The sequence below is a fragment of the Chaetodon auriga genome, chromosome 8 (assembly GCF_051107435.1).
Source record: "Chaetodon auriga isolate fChaAug3 chromosome 8, fChaAug3.hap1, whole genome shotgun sequence".
Classification (NCBI taxonomy): domain Eukaryota; kingdom Metazoa; phylum Chordata; class Actinopteri; order Chaetodontiformes; family Chaetodontidae; genus Chaetodon; species Chaetodon auriga.
Window position 1 is genome coordinate 23,685,327 of NC_135081.1, and position 22,052 is coordinate 23,707,378.

At 44.0% G+C, this 22,052-nt stretch overlaps 1 protein-coding gene across 5 annotated transcripts in view; it reads left to right on the forward strand.

Moving 5' to 3' along the window:
* Positions 1-1,088: 1,088 nt before the first annotated feature.
* The window catches only part of map7d1a (MAP7 domain containing 1a), a 40,794-nt gene continuing 19,830 nt past the window's right edge, over positions 1,089-22,052 (forward strand). For 3 of the 5 annotated variants that reach the window (XM_076736692.1, XM_076736693.1, XM_076736695.1), the window contains exons 1-4: positions 1,089-1,534; positions 15,292-15,498; positions 19,547-19,615; positions 20,365-20,385. In XM_076736692.1, the coding sequence (XP_076592807.1) occupies positions 1,465-1,534; positions 15,292-15,498; positions 19,547-19,615; positions 20,365-20,385 (367 nt within the window). In that variant the 5' untranslated portion in view covers positions 1,089-1,464. The remainder of the gene's footprint in view (positions 1,535-15,291; positions 15,499-19,546; positions 19,616-20,364; positions 20,386-22,052) is intronic. The other 2 variants (XM_076736694.1, XM_076736696.1) reach the window with 1 other exon arrangement.

A 22,052-nucleotide genomic window follows, 5' to 3' on the forward strand; every position in this document is an offset into this window, starting at 1 on the left:
ATCACGACTCAACAGCTGCACAAAAGAGCCCCACTGGGGTTCTTTTGACGGGGTGTCCCCTCTCAAGCGTGCCGATCAGCCCCTGACCCAGCCCCCACCTTGGCAGATGCTCTGAGAGATCCACAGGTGGCAGACGGGAAGACACTCTGCAGAACTTAAAACTGTTACGTAACAGACGTCTTTTTAGAGTTTGATGTTTTAAAAATGGATCATGCTGCCTCTGACTTTGAAAAAAGTCTAAATACATGACAGTAGCTCTATCTTGGGTGGAGTAACTTGTTTAACATGTCAATCATCCATCATTAAAACAAAAAAACCAGGCTGACAGGAAAATCTAGTGCTCTCTTTACACTGAAATTACATGCATGTACAACCAATTTACCCCAACAAATTATGAGCAGTTGGCCTACATATGGCTGGCTTTCAGCTGTAGACAGTGAGAAAGCTGAGGTGATCTGCACACTGAAAATAAGAATACTGCAACATTCAGTGTGTGGGCTACCTCTCCTTTTCATTTTAATTTAATGCTGCTTTTTTCCTGCAAATGTACTCACTTAGACTTGGATGTGCAGTTGGAGAAACATAAATGTATATTGATTTTAAATATTTTTTTAAAAATGCAAAAGAACTATGCAGAGTAAATGAAATGTATTTACATGGAAACATGTGGAATCCTACTTTGCTCATGCATTTTGTTAACTGCAGTGAAAAGTTAAAGAAACTGATAAACCTTTGATGTTTAAGAGTACTTTAGGTAACTAGGCCATGACAAAAAAAAAAAAAAAAAAAAAAAATACAAGAGCGCTGGTCAAAGGTTTTCCAATGAAAACGTTTATATTGAATGTGAACTGTGACCTGGCTGCGCGAGGGTTGTAGTTTCGTGGGTGGAAGAGCCAATAAGAATAGAGGGGGGAGTAAGTATTATCTTCACAACCGTAAGTCTAGCTTTAAGGTTGTATTATTATAAATAAATACACAGCATATTTAATTGTATCTGTCTTCCATGACGTTAAGTCCGGCTTGTCCAGCTAAGGACGATACTCATGCAGCAGCCGCACACCCCTCTTGGTAATGGTACAGCCCGTCCGGAGGCCAGCGAGGGACCATCCGCACGAGCAGAGCATCAGCTGAATTGTGTTGGAGAGTGAGAAACTTCTCTCACTCCTCCTCCCTGTTTTCTCTCCCTAAAATCTCTCAGACACCTTTTTCCGGAACTTCTCCCGGGAGCGGACGCGGCCGCCGGTGCGCCAGAGAACAGGCGGGTACTGGACAGGTTTTTATTTATTTATTTATTTTAGGACGCTATCAGGAGGGTTTCCTGCCCGGTTCGTTCAGGACATCGGGTGCAACTGGAGTGACTCGACCAAGTTTCCCCCCCCCCCACCTCCCCAACCCCCCACACCCCATTCTGCCTGAGGAATGAGAGGACTGCCGGAGAGGAAGAGCCGAAACTCGCATGACTGAATGAACAAAAGGACAGAAAGCGAGGGTATTGCCGCCGAAATGGAGGAAAATACTCTGCCAGGAGCAACATGTAAGTCCAGTTCAGTCTACCTGAGTCTGTCCTGCACGCGTGCTTTGTCATTCACGTCCTTTGTCACGTCTTCACAAAATGAGTTGAGACGTTGTGTCGGTGCTGTTAACTTTGCGGTCCTCTGCCCTCGTTTAGGGGCTGACAAACTGCTGCAGTTCAGGTAAAGCTGCAGAGACCGTGGAATAAATTTGTCTGATGAATAATGAAAAATCCATTAGGAGGTGCGGACACAGACAGTCCTCAAACCCTGAAGCTGACGCTGTCTTGTTGATGTCCGCAATCTTAACACCTAAACCTCAAGACAGATCTTAATCTGAGTGACCATAAATGAGATGATTTGCCAATTTGCAAACCTTTCTGATGATGAAGACAAAACGCCGGTGTGATCCTCACTGACTGCTGATGGCTGTCTCTTAAGGAATATGTTGCCATTGCTTTGACACAGAGCTCAGCCGACAGGGTTATAACAACACAATTTGCGCTAGATGAGGTAATCTGACTAGTCCCACCCCATCCCCCTCCGTATGTTATGTTTAGCTCACTACTAACATGATGCAGTCACAGGCATCCCTTCTTATCTCCTCTTCGCTGCGGCTCCTGCCACAGGATGATTTCCACATACAGGCAGTAGCTGTTGCATGCACAGGTGCAGTCATTGTCTGCTGGTGCAGAGATGCATCAGCAAACTCCTGAAAATGTTGAAGAGAGGCTCAGTTTAAAGCCAAAGTGCCGGGGCAAAGAGTCCACATCACACTGCTTTATATGTGCAATTACAAACTCTGTGGTCCCGTGATCATGCAGTTCAAGGCTAGTGTCACGTCTGCTCTCTCGGCTACAATAAATGTTTGAAGTTGGTCTTGCAAGACACCCCGGCATTGGTCGAACGTTTGAGTCTCCGTGCCAAGGCATTGTGTACTGACATGTTGCCTGTTTCTGGAATGGGACACACAATGTGACCTTCCTCCTTCTGACAACAGAAAACTTCCTTCCTGCTGACAGGGGGGCTTCACGGAGGGAGGTCAGCTTGTTTTGGCGCTGCATCAAGCAGGAGGAGAGACGTGCTCCACCCTGATCGTGGGAATATTGACCAGTAGACTGAAGGGTCTTTAGACCGTGCACATATGAGCATAAAGCCTGGAGGGGCCGTCGTCATATGTGTTGTGACTCACGGCAGACGCGCTGACATCAGGCTTCTTGCTTCATGTGACGTACAGTCTGTCAGCCGGGCTGTTATGCTTCCCGTGCTTACTGAGAATGACCAAAAGTTGTTTTCCCAGCTGTCTCTAATAAGTCATCAGTGGTCAAATGGTCACCAGAGCTCCAGCACTCGTCATGCACACAGTAACTCCAGCTCAAAGTGCCATATTCGTCTCCAGCTACTCTGTCAGATAAGGATGCAGTTGTGAATATCACTCACAGCTTCACAGCGTTGCTCTTTTGAGGAGACGGGAGAGTACGTCCATCTCTCAAAATCTCTGATGTTTTCTTGACATGTCAGCTCTCAAGAATGTGTGCCGCACATGTAAAACGCCCTTGAGCAACAACACCTGGAAGCAGTAGAACAATAGGAAAAGACTCCTTTACGGTCCCTAAAGAAAGCTGACTTGATCTGTCCTGCTTGAAAACTAGGCCTTGGACTCGAGCTATTGAAAGCCGGGCCCAGCACTGTGGAAGCCTGCTGTCAGGACTTTTGGGGAGGATCTTCTAATCCCTCTTTTCTTTATGCAGGCTTTCTTCTCTCTGCCACTCTTTGACAGTCGGCTCTGTTTGGTCGTCCTCTTTAATCCCCGTACCTGAACATCTAAGCTATGACCAGCTGAGATGAAGAGAAGCTTTTATTTTCCTTTTAAGATTAGCTTTTTGTAGCATATCGCAGACATTTCAGGTGAGTGTGACTGCTGGTTTCTTTAAAGTTCTTACTGTCGGCACACAATCTACTGTGCAAATCGTTAATGAGCCCATTATGCAAACTTTGTTTCAAGCAAATAAAGACAAGCAGCCATACTGAGGATACAGGGCCTCGACGGACTGACGGGGAGACGGATCACAGTCTAGTCCTTGTCTGTGGTGTAATATGGGAGAATCGACCAGCTTTGGCTGTCAATCCTGTACTGTAGTGAACAGGATCAGTGAGCTACACATCTTCAGCAGCAGGAGTTGTTACGTAATCAGGGGAATACATGCGACCACGTCCCATTTTTGGAGAGATTGCTGCTTTAGTGCCTTTGTAAATTAGCAGCGGGCAGGATCCCACGGGCCCTCCGAGACTCACTGCCTAATAATGGAGCCAGTTAACGACGGGACGCGACATTGTGTTTGCAGTGCAGTGGTGAAGTGTGCGCAGTGGTGAAGTGTGCGCCATAATGAGGTGTTTGCACGTTCTGCAGGAGAGATGTTTGACTCTGACGGGTTAGCCTCATGCAACATCCACATCCTCCACCATGTAGAAATACAGATAGTTATGATTATTTGTGAATATGAGTGGAGTAATTGTATGTATTTTCAGGTGTGCAGTAATGTTGCGTGCTACTGTAGCTTTATATAGATATGAATCTTCCTGTATGGGTGAAGCAACAGGCTTGTTGATTGCAGTATCTTCTTGAAATGTGTCCTGTGAGCTGAGATATTTGAGGGCTCAAGTCGTTTATGCAGTGACATTTCTTTATTAGAAGGCTAAAATGACAGCACAGCATTATTTTTATAATGCTGCTCCTGCTGTTTTTTAATCTCATATCACTGGGTGGTGTACACAAAGGGTACCAACCCTTGTGTTGGCTCCATCCTGCATAATCCATTTAATTCAGTGTATGTGCATGCAATCACAGATTTTCTTTGTCAATCAAAGGGCTTTTCCCAGGCATGCGGGGCTAAAAGGATTAAAGCAGCAAATTCAGAATTAGTGTCCTTTACATTCTTTCACAAGATAGAACTTTTTAATCTGTGTATAGACTGATTGATTGTTCCTTTAAAGCTGCTTCAGGCAGTTGGTGTAGAAGACTGGGGGCTTCCCGGTTCTGACATATGTAGATATGTTCAAAGCGGTTTTCATACAGGGGACTCAGCCCCTGTCCCTCTGAAGTTTGGGGAGAGAAGGGAAAAGAACAGAAACATCTGAGTCCCACAGAACCGACTGAAGTCATGCCAGCTCTGTGGCGTTGAGGTCTGCTTTTGAAACTGCAGTGCAGTTTTTAGACACTGACACATTTTCTGCCTTTTTGGCTCCTCTGTGCTCCAGCACATTGGATTAAAAATGAAACAGCGACTGGGGTTCAAGAGCTCAGTTACAGCTTTAAGAGTGTTCACATCACATTGAACATTGTTGGGATCATAGACTTTTTTTTTTTTTTTTTTAGACATAACCCCCCCGGGCTTCTGCAAGTTCAGCATGACTGTGATGGGGCTGCAATTTATGGGCTGTATGGATGTAAACACTTTTGGTTTCAAGCTCAAAGCTGGCACTCAAGGTGCACAGTCACTGTTTGATTTCGACTCCAATGTGCTGGAGTGCAGAGCCAAAAACTGTGTCATTGTCCAAATACTGGAGTTGAGTATGTTGATACTACCTCTGCGCTAACAATGAGAGGGAGTTGATTCTCTATTAGATAGGAGCTCTTAATGCGTCATGCATATATTTGCAAGCTTTTGTATTTGTGTCTATGAACAGGGTGTGAGGCTGTTGGTGCCAGACAGTTACGTCCCAGTAAATAAGAAGTCAAAACAGAGAGGCAACTGAAGCTACAAAGTGAAGACAGACAGAGATCACAGGACAGAAAGACATGCAGTAATGTGATAGAAAAAAACTGCCTCTACAGATTTCTACTCCCCACATAGACGAGGCATCACGTCAGTGCCGGTCCACTCTGTAGCACCCAGATGGTGTAAATCACACCGTCCAGACACTGACCTCTCATAAGGGAATGGAGGTGGATGTCTAACCGTGCCCTCTGGAAAGGCAGATAATGTAAAAGCCTCCCATTTACAGCACTCAGTGTGTGTCAACTGTCAGCTCCTGCAGAGATCTACCAGGACGTGGCTACAAACAGCGGTCAACACATGCATTCGGCCACATTTCATGTTGTTTTTGTGAATGACAGACACAACCTAATTGAGCTTCTGAAGCGTGTGAGGTGCTCTAATTTTGGACCGCACATTCAAAATTTATTAGTGTTTACTCTGAAAACATGGATTAAGGTGGGATTAGATGGGATTAGAGTTGAACTTGCTTACCCTTTAACCACCTCCAAACAACCGAAACCACAAGGGAGCTTAAATATGACGAAGAATGTTTGTGTGCTCTCACTTTGTAAATAAATTGTCTGATTGCACATCCACATTGTGACTCATGATACTCAATACATGATAAATGATACCAGCTCGTGTTTTCTATGCTTTGTGCATATTGCATTGCGATGATGACTGAGTAATTCACTCATTTTCCATAGCCCCATTACTCGTGTCATTAGTCACATTTAAAATGACTGGGGGCTACAGTTTTGGTAGATCAGCCTTAAAAATGGGCCAAAGATACTTGTAACTTCACATTTTGGCCCAAGAGGGCATCTGGTTTTTAGAGAATGTGTTTGAAGGCTGACTTTATGATGTCTAACCTGTCCTCACCTCCTCAGCTCCTTTGGTCTTTTCCTTATAACAAGACCCTTTGATATGTAATACAGTTGATCATCGAGAGAGCTTCGACTTGTCAGGGACCACCTGAGATGACTTTGAGCTGAAGGACTAATAGCAGGGAGCAGAGCTAGACATTATTTGGCGATGAGAAGGTGTGTTAAGAAGTGTGTGTTACTACAGAATACAGGAGAATTATTTGGTGCAAAACAACTCCCCATTTAGGTCGAACTGCATGAGGGTGGTTAAAGGAACAGTGCCTTTTTTGTTTGTTTTGTGTACGGATATGAGATTATAAAGTGTTAGTGAGCTTTTGTGGTGATGGTTGGCGGATTTGGTTTCCGTAACACAGAGCTGTTAAGACCTGTCCAGTCTTCATGCCAAGCTAAACCAACTCTCAGCAAGCAAGTGAATAACATATGTCCCAAAATGATGAACTATTCCTTTAATAATAAAAAAATGGGTAGACAGCACTTATCACCAACAGACTGATCAAATTTATTTAGTCCCTTCAATGCACAAAGACAGTTAAATGTGCTCTACTCAATGCATTTATATAACTTTCAAATAAAACACAGTTGAAGACAACAAGACAAAAATTAAAAGGCCTAAGTTTGGTCCTAGATGCTGCACAGCTGCAGCAGCTGGATAGTAAGAAAGTGACTGAATGCCAAAGAAACATGCCGTTCTTGCTGCGAGCCCCTTCGCTTTATAAGCACGAGAAGCCCATGAAACATTCACATGTGCCATTTGGAAAGCATCAGCTTTTCCTAAGCCCTTTCTTTCTTTTCAGTCACGACTGTGACATGCAGCAAGAAGGCCGATGCCGCAGCGTTGTCGCCTAAATTTATCATCAGTTAGCTGTACTTCCCTTCTCCCTGGGACACTAAGGAAGGACAAGGGGAGGGAAGTCTTGATTTGGACACTGCCGCTGGTTCCTTCCACCTCCACCACGTCTGAAAATATCCCAGACGGGCTCCTCTGCGCTCTCTGGTCATCTGAAAGTTCCAGTCACCAGACCTGTCTGCTAATATTAGACCAGCCTGTGTTCAGCTAAAGGGCATGCATCTTATACTGAAAACACATCTTGATCTCCCTCCACATCTGGCAGGTGTATCGTATGTCATCTGGAGCCATTATTTGACGCATTTCCACGATTATTTTAGTCCTTGTGCCTTGTGTTCCGGAAATGGTGAAATCGTTGCCGTTTCGTGTTTTTGAGGGTTTGAACCTCGATACTGAAGGAGTGGGAGTGAACATTCGTTACCTGTGATTATAAAACCCATGATTGGACCCTGTTGCCAGCCGAAAAGTTCTGTGTTTTTGTGTGGGGATACAAAAATCCAGTTAATGATAACTGTTGGGTGTAATTGCATGTTGAACAGGCACGAGATTACTGCTCGGGTCTGAGTTCTGCTTTAGGTAATGTTTACGAAAATAACCATTATTGGGAGAAAATGGCAAACAACAGTTCTGTCAGCTCCCTCAGAGAAGGACACACACAGTCACAGCTCTTCCAAAATGTCAGCAATGTAGTCAGTAAAATGTCAGTAGTTATACTGCCTGTATCTGTTAAATGGTCCTTGTGCTGCTTCAGGAGCAAAGAGGAATCACTTCAGTCTCTCCACTGCATCACTGTTCGTAATATTTTCATCAGCATTGTATTAAGTTCTGTAGTTTTGTGCAAAAATGGAAATTAAACAGTCACACGCAGGAGATGAGAAATCCCTAGAGGGGATTACAGGTACTGCACCTGAGATCTTTGCAGTGGGATTAATGACCAGTGAGACAGAGAGCTGGTGAGTGCTTAAAGGACCAGTGTGTAGGATTTAGAGGCACCTAGCTGTGCGGTTGTATATTGTCGCTGACTGAATAGCCCTGGCCTCACTGCTTCTTTTCAAAGCTTTTATAAGAACCTACAGTGGGTATTAAAAATGGCCCTCTCCAGAGCCAGTGTTTGGTTTGTCTGTTCTGGGCTACTGTAGAAACATGGCAGACTCTACCAATAGATCCACCACAGGCAAGCCCATTCTATGTGTTTCTAACCTGTTATGAATATTCAGTGCAAACTTCCCATCTCCTTCTCAATGAACCATGAAGCTTGACAGTTATAAATCTCCACCATGTTGCTCTTAAAGGTTCTGTAAAGCGTCGTTCATCTGGTCAAAAAGTTTAAATTCTATTCTGACTAAAGCCGGTCGTCGGCTGTGACAGGGGACGAAAAAACGCTGTCACTGAGACAAGTGAGAGTTAGATCATGCTGTCACTTCCCAACCCCCCAAAAGGGATGTGGAGCAGGTTGCCAGGAGCGACTGCATGGCATGCCTGTATGCTGCTTCCAGTTATGAATGGCAGCTTGTGCGGCCCAGAAATCCCTTCTTGTCCTCTGATGTCATTGAGAAAGACTCGAGTTTGGTGGTTTGCGACACTCTACTCCACCGCTGGTCAGACCGTCTAGGTTACTTATCCGTTTATGTTGGAGCATGGCGGTGGCAGCAGCAGATGCAGGGTCCCCAGGGGGCTGCTGCTAGTTCGGATAAGCGGAGCCTTTCATCAGCGCGGTGGCTTTGGGGCATACGCTGGTGCAGGAGAGAGCAGCAGCAGCAGCTAAATACCGGGCATTGTCCTCCGCCTGGCCCAGGTGGGATGAAACCTGTTGCAGTCCCTGATTGACATGCCGTGAGGGTTTGCTGTCTTGTCTTCAGCCTTCTCGATCGGTATGCAGGAGCCCTTTTGTCCTTTATTAGGCAGACACCAGCTGTAGCCTGATGAGTGGGCACATCAGTCTGCATCAGATATATTTGACCTGCTTTTTTGTGTCTGTGAGTGTCAGTCTAAAACTCATGTGAAATAAGTACGTGTGAAGGAAAACTGAGGCCATTTTTCAGTATTTTCTGGCATTTTACAGGCTAAATGTCTATGAATTAATCAAATACATAAGTTGGCAGGTGGATGAATGATTAAAATAGTTGTTAGTTGCATCTTTAACTCAGTCCTTGTTTTCTGATCACAGTCAACATAAAATCAACATGAATTTTGATTAACAATTAAACATTTAAGTTGTTTATCAGTCGAAAATGCTTGGAAAGGGAGCGTTTCCGGTTGGTTACAATCCGAAACCTCACTGCTAGATGCCACTCAATCCTCCACTCTGGACCTTTAAAGATTAATTTAAAACACAATTAATAAAGTGATTGATCATTAAAATGATGAATGCCCCAGTAATCCTGGTGGAATTTAATGACGACTTTAATGATGTTAATCTGGGTTCCCATTTAAAACGATAGTCCTCAGCTGTAAGCGCGTCTAATGAAAAACTTTGCTCTGCGAACACACACGCAGGGCCTGGTTTGGCATGGAGTCCGTGCTTGTTGTTTACTCTGCGCTTCCTGTGTGTCTGGGCCCCCTTGCCCTCTTACATCACCCTATTCGGCGCAGGAGGGACACAACAGGGTGAAGGGGCGACGGGTTAGGGGGGTAAGCGATGAGGTAGTTCATTAGTCCCCTGGCCCATCCCAAATGAGATGCAGATCCATTCTCCGTGTGTTTCCTGAGTTCCTCTTTTCTTTTTTTTGTGTTGCCGCCCTTTTCCCTTTCCAGCCTTTTGATTTCACACTCCGGCTCTCAGTACTGTTTCCTCGTCTCTTGTTTGCCTCATTTCCATTTTTCAAGAGAATGTGCTGCATTTCCACCTCATTTATCAAGTGTTTTCTGTCGGATTAGGCATATGTAGATTTTGTAACTAATCTGCATCCTTGTATTATAAACGTTTAGCCACTCCTGTTGGTGGTCTGACAGTGCAGCCTCTCCTTTTCTCATCAGGCGACAGAAGGTTGTGCTTAAGAGTGAAGCTCTTGGCTTCATAAATATTCCAGGTCTTGCCCTATATTTTTAATCTGCACAATATCTTGGCAAGACATTGGCGTTGCTCTGGATGTTGCATCGGGAATGAGCAGCGGTTTTAAGTTGTATTAATCATGACTGGTCACTGTGATGTTAGAAATATCCCTTTAATGCGTGCTCTTCTTTGTATTTGTTTAACACGAGGAACGTCGGCTTGTTTGAGTATCAGGCAGTTTCACATTCATATTTCTTGTCACTGCTCTTCTCCACCGAAAGTGTCCCTCCCCGAGCTGCTCATGAGCAAACACTGTCATAAGAATGTGCTGTCATAGTTTGCGGATTCTGTCATACGGTGAGTCATGTGTTTTGCTGTGCTGTTGAGGACACAAGCTTTTTTTTTTTTTTTTTTACCCTGATTCACGGGTCTCCTGTGAGGTTGATGAGCAAGTAGAAAAATAGCAGTGCAGTATATTGTCTCAACCCTGTGCTTAGTACAGCTGCCTGTCAGGTCCTATAGCCTGGATAGCTATGTGGCGATAAAAGAGCTTCAGTTCGAGGTTGGGAAGAACTATCTTCTCTCGCCTTATGTGTTTTTATGATGGCATTCTTACTGCTTTTACATAAATATTCATATTCTTCACTCTGTTATTAAAATAATTCAACTGGAAGGGCTCTTGCGCCCTGCAGTTTTGGAGGTGACTAAGTCGATTTAAGTGGCACCGGGGCAGCACTACATGAAGAAGCAGGCTTTGCAGGTATTTATAACATGCGCTAACAAAATAATATGCTGTGAAATTGGATTTCTGCTTAATCACATTTTGTGTGTCAGTATTACCAGTTGTCCCAGTTTTAACTTGGCTCTGCACTCCCAGTGTCACCAGCCAAACTGTAATGAAATTCCTTCGTGATTGCACGTTGGGAGTGAATGTAGAGTGAGCTTTGCAGAGCCTGTGCTGCATTTTTCCAAACACGCTGTATATTCTGTCCAAGCTAACATGCCTCTAAAACTGGGAAATGGCACTGAGTCTGTGCTAATTACCTGCTGATTCGCAACCTGCCACTCTGCTCCCACACTGTGCTCATGCATGCATGCATGCATACACCCACTTCTGCAGGGGTTCCTTCACTATTTCTGCTGAGTTTTACAGATATCTTATTCCATTGTATCGCTTTTGCGTGTAAATGGGTTCATGTGAGTGCCTGAAGCTTTGTTTGACACCTGAAAGCTAGAGAGGCCCCATAGGCAGACAGGATGGGGCCAACTGAGCCGTGGTGCAAGGTGACGGTGCGCTGCGCGTGATCAACCAATGATCACGCGCAGCATGCAGCAGATCTCTGAACCTCCTCTGACTCACTTTATAGGCTCTCATAGCTGTCAAAGTCCCATTTGCTGCTCCGTTGTAGGGGAAAACAAAGCCATGACATCACTGCTTTTACATTTGTGAACTTGTGAACCATCAGATAAGTGACAGACTATGCTAATATGGCAAATTGTATGCTAATTATAGTGGCAGTAATACTTAAAAGCGTTCTCTAAGAAGATTTTGGATTATCATATCCTTAACATATCTGTTAAAAATGTTCTAAAAACTTGGTTTCAAAACTATTTCTTCTCAGCTACAGACCAATGTGAAGAGCACAAACAAAACAGAAATGCAGAAATCTTGCAAAAAAACACGTTGGATCCCAGTGTTTATTGTAAGAAGCGTCTCATGACATCTAAATAAGGACTGATGGTGCACCCCAAAGCCTTCAATATGTTCTGTGTGCCATCCAGTAATAAACTCCACCAAAGTGTTTTTCCGTGTTCAGGGCTTCAGCATCTCACAGGAAGTTGGTGGGCATTGATTTATGAATATGAATAATGTAAATGTCCATAGAGGGTGGTCTAATAGCTCTCGGCTGGAGTCGTCCCCTGGGTGCGGTGCCTCTGAGAAGCTGGAATGTAAATATTGTAAGGAGGCAGATGCTCAGGTGATATGAGTGCTTCACTGATAGATTCTTCCGTAGTATGGGTTGTATAAAAATAATAATAGACTTAGACTGATATTCCTGTTTCTGCAATGATTTCACAAATAAAAACACCACATGAGAACCGGACAATGTGATTAGCTTCGTTCAAGTCATGTTTTTTTGGTCTGTGACAGCAAACAGGCAGAACACAGAGTTCATGAAATGCTGAACACATTTTGCTGTTGCATTCAGTACATCTGTGCAAATATTACTTAAGCGTTCTCGTCAAAGCCCCGCACGAGTGTCCCAATCTTGTTTGCAGTGAGGGGTCACTGTGTAAACAGTTTTCCAAATACACGTCACTGTCAGCACAGAGCAGGCAGAAGTCCCTGAAATGCAGTCGCTAAACTTCCCAGATTGAGCATCATGTGTATGTTTGAGGCCTGAAAATGTGTCTTTTTACATTTGAAATTGTGCACTGTTTACATCCATTTGCAAACATCCAGTCTTCTTCTTCATTGCCTTTGTTGCTGTACTGTAGAGCTTCTTTGTACCTCACTGCACCTCCATTGGTCATTGGTCATAAACACACAGGCTACCTTAAAGTATGAATTTAAGATTAATTGCACTTGTAACTACTTGTGAAATGATTAGTGGATTAATTATTTGAGTGAAAGAACTACTCTGATAGTCAGTTAATGACTACTTCAGGCAATGCTACCAAACATCTGCGGGTTCAGGCAAGGTGATGATTTGCTGCTTTTGACAGTTTTATATCATAGAAGATTAAATTTTTTAGGTGTTTGACTGTAGGTCGGATAGAAAGCAGTTTGAAGAAGTCACCTTGGGGCTCTGGAAACTTTTGATGAACATTTTACTCTTTTTTTTTAAAAACACTTTATAGACTTAACAATGAATCAACTGATCAATAATGAAAATAATTATTCAACGCAGCCACAGTTCAAACTTCATCTTACATTCTGTGTGTTTTTCCATTAACTTTCGGCCATCTATCGCACACTCTGTTCTCCCAGTGGTCTGGTAGCACAGACAGTCAGAGTGCTGCATCAATCAGCCCTTGTTCCAGTCCCTTGCTACGCAGCAGCAATCCTCTCCCTCAGCTCCCATCCCATTTTCCTCCAGAGCTTCACGTTTCATTGGTATTCATTGTCGGTGCCACCAACATACCAGAGTGTGTTAGGTTCTCATTCTCTTCATCACTGACGGTATAGATCCCAGTGATTGTCTGACCGGTCGTCCACAGTCTTGTCAGTCAGCCAATTCTTTGTGGCTCCAGCTCTCAGGTGTATGGGGAACTTTCACAGGATATGAGGCAGTACAATACCCGTCTGTCACAGCTGCTCTTGCTCCTGTCACCTGTGGTGGCTCAGCTGTCATAATTTCCCTTAGGGATTTGAAAGAAAATGATGTGAGAAGATGAATTCAGAGATGGTCACAGTGGAAAGCTCGGGGTTGTGTTACAGCATTTGTTGGGATGCTGGGATTTTGTTGATAATTGCACATCACGTAAAGTCTTCTGTGTAAGGATTTTTCCTTAATATGGTGAATGGAGGAGGAAAAGCCAAGAGAGGCAGTTTTACTAAATTTCAGCCAGTTGTAAGCTCTGGATGCTGCATTTTTTTTTATTTTAAAATCAGCCCTGAACACATCACTGGCTACGGCTCTTAGCATTTTTCCTCCAGTAAAGTTGCACCACTCTCTTCATCTTCTACTTTCAGTTTATCTCACTACCATTCCCCCTCCTTCCCCTCTCCTCTCGCTGTCATTGCAGTGTTTTGGCTGCTGTCCCGTTGCCATGAAGAGACCACAACAATGGCCCCTCTCTGTCAGAGCACATCGCTGCCCGAGGAATGCTTATTTAATAGTGACATGCTTCGACAGGGGGAAACACAATGTCTTGTCTCCCAGCTGAACTCTTTCATAGACTCATGCTGCTGTTCTCTCAGGCTATCAGGCTTCATCCTGCCTCCAGGATAACAGCCTCCATTTCCCAAACTGGTGACGTAGCCTTTCCATGTGCCCAGCAGAGCTCAGGCAGCCTCTGTGCCTCTTAGGTTTAATAATAATGAGAGTTTCACTCACAAGGGAGCAGTGTGTTTGAAGAAAAAGTTATATGGCTTGTTTTGGAGGAGATGTTAATGGTTTAAGGAGCACAGCGTGTACAGTTGCATACTCCATAGAAAGCTGTAATCAGCTCTCTGTGAAGTCGCACAGCATTAGTCTCGCCGCTCATTGGTGCTCCTCTGTGCAAACTGTTGAATAGCGCAGCATTTGTAGAGTAAATCTTCAGTGAATCCACTGTCTCAGTGTGACAGCCCCCTGCTGCCTGTGTTGTTTTTAGCCCAAGTCTGAATAATTTATAGCATGTTGCCCCAGTGTTTACCTTCAGAGACGGTGCAGAAGAAACTGTGCTCCAACATGGTTCCACAGAGAGCGCAGGGGTGCAGTGCTGAGTGGACAAAGCCAAGTGTCCCTCCCATGAGGGTCTTTGTTTGGCCGTCAAAGCCTGGGCAAACTAATGTTTGAGTAGGAGATTCAAGCAGCAGCCTGCCAAATGTGAGTCATGGTGCTGTGAGTGAAGCTACTGTCCCGACAAACCGGCCCAGCCTTTTCTTTTAGCAAAAAACTTTTGAAACCTCAGAGTAAAGATGACTCATGAGCTGACGCTGGCTCCTATCGAGGAGTTTTCATCAAAAACAAGCTTGAGCTCTTCCTGGGGACCTGGGGACTACTGGGAAGGTGATCACTCTGATGCTGGTTTCCTGAGCAGTTCACTTCACCTCAATAGAATCATCAGGATGCCAAAAAGCAATTACTGTGTTGTTTTTTTTTCCTGCCAGGGAGTCGGGCCATTTTCTCAGGCCGGCCTGTCGATAAATCAGTCAGGCAGAGCAGAAATGGTATCGGGCGCCGAGTCAGAAGGGCCAATCTTTAGACCTATTGTGCTTCTGAGCAAAGGGTGTAATCTCTGCAGCAGATAATGTTGCTCAACAACTGAAAGAAACGTGGCACAGAAACAGAGGAGCTTAGATAGTTTCTGTGTCATTATGTTGTTACAGTGCTGATAATTGAGTTATGGACTTGAAGAGTTTCTCAGAGAAAAGAGTCATCTCCTTATAGCCATGGACTCCACCCCTCACACATGATATATGCAGCTCTGGAGGAAGTTTACGTCATCCACAGTGAGCTCCTTCATAGGCCCAGCAGGGACAGGAATGAAGCCCAACTGGTTGAGTTCCATCTGTGTGCTTGTTTTACCTTCTCCACTGTCATTTACTCACTTGTTTTTGTTCTGTCTTTCCGTCCTTTTCGACCAGCTCCCCGCTCAGATCTGAACACAAACCACACGAGGCCTGACCCCGAGGGGGAGAGCAGCCCCCCGAAGACGGACAACACCCAGAAAATGGAGTCTCCAGCTAAGAAGGATACGGACCGGAGGTTGGCTACCCCCACAAAATCTGATGCCATCCCTCGATCACCTGGGTCACCTGCATCACCTGTCCCCAGGTCGAAAAGGAAGGAAGGTAAAGGAAAATATGCTTTTCACCTGTAAAGTGCTGCATGTATAGAGTTCAGTGTCTTGAAGGGGAAACCTATAATGGAAGCTGAATTTGGCCTGACATGAAGCAGCTCTTATAATGGTGCAATTACGTGTGCTGGAGTTAGGTCAGCTCTCTTGAGGCGAAGTAATGCTTCAGTATCTGAGCAATAGTGACCACATGCTCTCAGACGTGAAGCTAAATCCAATAGAGCTGCCTCAGTTTGTCTTTAAGTGTTGGAACAAGCATGGAACAGAAGCCGCTGTGTGAGAACATCTCAGCTTTGGGCTCAAAGGTTTACGGCGGAATTGAATTAGTAGAGAAAATATCTCGGTGAAAATGTGGACAAATGAGCTTTTTAGGTAAGTGGATGCTGATCACGGCCGTGCGCTGGTCCCTAATGAAAGGAAGGTAAAAGGAACGTGAACAGGAATCACATTTCAGTGAGCGATGCCAACACAGCATTTAGATTGACCTCCTGGCACCGCAGATATTTCCACAATGCCGCCACTTGAAATCCTGGCAGCCACCGGCTAACAGCACATGCAGACTCCAAGGAACATGTTTGAGGGTTTTTGGAGCATAAGCCTCTTTTCTCTCTCCCCTTTAGTCTTTATCCATTAATCCATTCACTGTGGTCATGGTCTTTATTCCCTTAGCGTGAGGTGATGGGGATACACCCCCCCCCCCCCCCCAAAGCCCCAAACTGCTCCCAAATCTGTAACAATACTTCCAGTTTAAATCCCTTGTTATGAGCGTAGCCACATCAGTTTTATCAAGACACTTATGGTATTCTGTTTACTTGCCAATATTTGCTGTATTTTAGTGAAATATGTAGTTGTGATCTTCGACTCCTAGTTCCAAAATTGACCCACGCTTCCGTTCTGTCCTTCAAGTCTTTCCTGGTTTTGTAAAGCTCATTACTTGTGAGGTTTTGAACTGCCCAGAGGGGTATAATGAAGATGAAAAGCACTCTGTGGCTCCTTAATTAGTAAAATGAAATGATGAGGCTTGTAATTCAGTTGGGAGCCGTCGCTTCTGGTAATGGTCTCCCCGCTTGTATTTTGTCATATCTCAAACATTTTCCTGTTCTGTCTGAGAGAGCCTCCCAAACAGGAGGTGTTATGTTGTGCAGTTATGATTGACTGTCGAGTCAGAAGAGAACCGTGCTGGTTATTTCTTGTTACTTCCTCCACTTCAGTTTGTTTGTTTCACTCTGTTTTCTTGTTTGTCAGCAGGAGTATGGAGAAACTACAGGCCCGATTTTAATGAAACTTGGTGGACGGGTGTAGCATGGTCCAAGGAAGACCCCATTAAATTGTGGAGTGGATGCACAAATTATTTTCTTTTTCGTTAACATTGCGAGATAGAGTATTTGGCCCTGGCCCGACCTTAAAGTAGAGAGTAGATGACATGAACACAGCCAGTTGCAGAAATGACTCCGTATGACAATCCACATTCTCTGAGTACCAGTAATCCTCTGGGGCAGCCGACACGTCGTTGCTCAATCCTCATACAAAAAGCAGTTGTTACGGACAACTCAGTGCAGTTTTAACATCGAAACTACAGTGTGGCTAAGTAAACACGTCATGCAGCTAATTGTACTCTGTGTTACATCCAGATGTGAAATTCTAAAAGTTTGGAAATATATCCAGACATACACAGTGGCTGTCCTTGCAGATTTGCATATCACAGTAGAGCGGGCTATTGGCCTTGACCGAGGTCATTCGCTGTCTCCGCACGTGTCGGCTGAAATTGGACAATGAGGGTTGCACCTTACGCTGTCCCGTATACCCTGCACTGCTCCTGTTGTACCCCAGTTTAGAGGCAAGATAACACAGAGCTGACATTTTGAGAAGATGCCAGAGTGTCTGTGTGTACCGTCTGGAGGCTAAACACTGCACCTCGCAGCGTTTTCTAGGCCAGTCTGTTTTTGTCTCGGAAGCTTTGTGCATGTGACGTTATGATTAACATGGTGGTGAGTTGCAAACAGCAGCATGTCACACTGACCAAGCCTGCACATGGGCTTTCCATAGTCCTATAAATATCAAAGTGGGTCAGGGGTTGTTCTTAGGGAAGGCTGCATGGCAGATTGTTTTCGTGTTTATGATTCACGCCTCCCCCTATTAGACATTGCTGAAGGATGAGTTCCTTTGTGTTTGACATTGAACATCTGGTCTGTGAAGTCTGAAGGGGGATGATGTGGTGTGAAGACTGCAGCCTGAACCAGTGCTTCCTGGTGGTGGACAAGCTATTTGTGGTTGTACAAACAACGAATGTATATATATATATGATTTCACATGGCAGGTGTTTTGTTTAATGCAGAATTCAAGCTAATTTATTTGGATGGGCTGCACAAATATGTTATATAGAGAAACACTGTCATGAAAACATCCCATGATTTCTGCAAAAGCAATGACACCTATGTGGGATTGCAGTCAGAAGTTCTAGATTATGTTGTCCAGCTGCAATTCTGTTTAATGAAATCACTCAGCAATGACAAAGCATGAAATAATTTGCTGTAATCATATTTGTGTTGTAAACAGGGCTGCAGCAAATGATTATATTCATTGTTAATTAATGTACACACTGCTTTGGCACTGCATTGGTTTATAGCATGTCAGCAAAAAGCACAAAAAAAAAAGCCCATCACAAGTCCACAGTGACGTCTTATTCTTTTCAGATAACAGCAAATACATTTGAGAGGCTGCAAACAGTGATTGCTGAAAAAAATCACTCCAACAATTAATCATTTACAAGAATAGCTGCAGACTTTTTCTACTTGTCAACTAATTGGTGAATTGCATGCAGTAATTGTTGCTCTGTGGGGAAATATTTTCAATGGCATATTCTTTGGAGGACATATGAGGGTAAAGGGTGCTTTTGGCAAGTCAGGGTGAAGTATTTGTCCTCAGGGTGGAGAGCCAGTTCTCCAGAAAGGATGCAGTTTGAATTCTTGAAATGGCTGAGTTCAGTGTTTGCTTGCATTTCTTTTCCCCTCACCACTTTTCCCCTGAGGTATTTGGAAGGAATGTCACATGTGAGAGAGACATGTCAGAGCTGTCTCACGGAGAGGACACGTATGTAAGCGCTCCCCTGTTGTCATAAGGGATCACAATCAAACATACACCCACATCCAGATGGCATGAGAGCCTGCCGCAGCACGCTGCAGCTGCAAGTTCGGCTTCCTCGAAGGTTTTTTCTTCAGACATTTATTCTTTATGTTTTTTCTTTAGACGTCGGCCTCGGCCGTCTGTGAGCATCAGTGCTGAAATGTTGACGCTGCGAGTTTCCTGTCATTGTCTCGTGGCATGCATTTCCTCGTGGTGACATTTTAAAGTTAAAGGCCTCTGCAGCGCTGACTGTGCAGCAGTGAAGAAAACAGTGACTTGTGATATTTATGTTAATCAGAGGGAGGCGCATCATTGTTGCCTCAGATCAGATTTGGGTTGAGGGAGGGCAGAAAGGTAACGGTTATGATGGATGGCACAAAAGACATAACTGCACATTTACAGCATTTTGAACTTAAGGTATCCCCAGTAACTTAAGTGCCTTGTTAACGAAATACTGTTTTAGATATGCTAAGAGTCACTCTGTGCTCTTTTCACCCTATAGTAGATATGTAGTATGATGGAAATTGACTAAATTATATGTTCTCTGCACAACACAATTAGCCCTCAAGGATTCCAGCTCCGGTGAGCTCGACGTACCGGTTTTAATTAAGTTCTTAGTAAGAGCTTTTTAACCGTAATTGGTCATTTGTATGGAAGTATGTCATGAATCTCACTCGGTGATATTCGCAGCCAAACACTGTCAGATATTAAATTTCTCTCAGGCTGTGCAGGTCTTACAGATCAAAGGATGTTGTGTTTGTTTTTACCTGCGAGGGAACATGAAGAAACGTCAAGATTTATGAACCTGAGAAAAATGCGAGGTGACCAAGATCTGGTGGGGCTGAATCAAGGATTGGAGTTGATGAAAGTTTACAAAATGACACCTCTCACTACATCTTCTCTGTATTTTCTCACCCCAGACCTCATGAAGTCAGAGGAGAGGCAGAAGCTTGCCAAGGAGCGCAGAGAGGAAAAGGCCAAATATCTGGGTAAGTGGAAACAAGGGGTGGGAGGACAAGCTGACTACACAGGAAGAGAGCTCCCCCTAGTGTTGGGGCGAAAGAGGTTGCTGTTGTACCTTGTGTCACTTGTGTCGCTGCTGGGTTGGCTGTGGGCTGCAGATGGCATGCATGTGTACTGTGGCACAGGGAGGATAAAAGGGATGTTTGAGCACAAACGTGTCTGCAGTCAGCAAAAGTCAAGCCACCATTTTACCAAAGACGAGCGAGCTTTCGTTTTCCACAAGCATGCTGAAATGAACAAAACGTTTGTTTGACTCATCAGCGCTTCAGCTCACCTCTGCACTGAAATGTAGGTACTGTATGTACAGTCTGAGGTAGGCAGGGATATTCTTCACATCGGACAAGCCTCATGTTTTACCCTCATGTGTCCATAAAGTTAACTGTTTTGGCAAGTTAGCAGCTTTTTTGCAGTGTGATGAATATCTCTAACAACTTTATTTGAAATAAAAGCAGGCAAACCCTCCAGTGTAGTCTTTCCCAACTTGAATTGATGTTGTTTGACCAACTGATGCCAAATTTCCCGCGTGCCTTCCCCTTGGGCGTCATAACAGCTGACACGGCTGTACCCTCTGTGTCAGCTGATATTGCATCTCTTTGGCTTTATTTTTCCTTTAACACGCGGCCGTCACATTGTCACTTGGCTACACGCTGGTCATACACTGCTTTGCATGATTGACAGTTGCCTCTGTCTTCTCTCTCACTCCTTCCCCTTGCAGAAGAGCTCAGCATGTTACAAGGTAAGCCACTCACCTATGTGTATGTGGTGGTGGTGGTGGTGGTGGTGGTGATGTCCCGTTTCGAGCTTTCTGTTTCATTTGGATGTCTCAACTTAATGAAGTTCAGTAGTTTTAACTAGAGTTGGGCAATAACCTGAAAACGCACCAATATGCAGACAGTCTCTCCTTCATGTATGGCTTCAAGAACCATCCCCTAAAAAACATGAGTCACAGGCTTCTCATCCAGCTCTTATTTTATAACAGAGCAGTTTGCCAAAACCTGATTCCCAAAAAATTGGGACGTTCTTTAAAACGTAAATAAAAACCGAATTCAGATATTCACAAACGAACCAACAGCGGTGTTCCTGAGCTCATGTATTAATCTCCATTATCCAATCATGCGTTCACAAAGTGGTGAACCTGGCTCCATCCTCGCTTGTGAACGACTGAGCCTTTCCAGGATGCCCCTTTCATACCCAATCATGATGCTATCGCCTGTTACAAATCAACCTGTTTACCTGTGGAATGATCCAAACAGGTGTTTTTGGAGCGTTCCACATCTTTCTCAGTCTTTAGTTGCTCCTGTCCCAACTTGTTTGAAACATGCTGCTGCATCAAATTCAGAATAAGCAGATATTTACAAAAATCATTACATATATTGTTTGTCAAAGAGTAAAAAAGATCAGAAAATGATCACATTCGGTTTTATTTATGTTTTGAATTAGTGTTACAAAATAAAAGCACCAATCCTATTGTCCCTTTCAGAAGATATATTGTAGACTTGTCAGTATCAGGGAGCCCTGACTGAAGGGAAAACATAACAGAAACTTAATTGTCAGTTTGTAAAGTATGCAGAGTTTCGGTCATATTGCCCAGCCCTGTAGTGGTTTCATTCATTTAATCCCTGTGGATCATGTCATGGTTGTTTTATTTTTTCATCACAGAAATTTCAACTAATTTTAACCTTTTCTCTCTCTGAACATCATCAAAATGTGTGTCTTTCGTAAAAATAACGTAGGCATAATCTGATCTCTTAACCAATCATTTATCTGCAAGTAGAATTCACTATTGGTTCTTTCTCGGTTCACGTATAAGATGCAACATGCCCCGAGTTTGAACTTTGCTCATCCACATATTCCAACTGCACCACAGAGCTCCTCAGATAGCATGTTTGAACCACATGCCGCAAAACTACTATGATTATCATCTGAGTGGAGAAGTTGGAGGTTTCAGAGATGCTTGCAGCCAGTCTGTCTTGGCTGCGAATTTACATCTAAACAACTTAATATGGCCAAACACAAAATCACACAGTTCCTGAAATAGAAAATATGGAAATTAGCGTTCGCTTGTTTAGATACAGAGCTGAATGGTATAAAGGGAATCTCACGCAGCCTGTGTTCATTATCTTCGACGTAGACACAGGTATATTAGAGTCTGGGTATGTTATATTGGCCCTGGTTCCATTCAGTCTTCTTAAAGCTAGCTTCAGGCAACATTACCTTTATGACATTTGGACACAAATGGACACAGAAAGAATGAATTCATGACATATGTCCTCACATGACACTGATTTCTTGAAACCATCATACTCGTACTCTCAGTCGTGCTGTGTCGTCTGATCCAGCTGTGTGTAAGATGACTTTGACACACTGCATAGCGTGGATCGGTTTAATTGGGCGATCACTGGG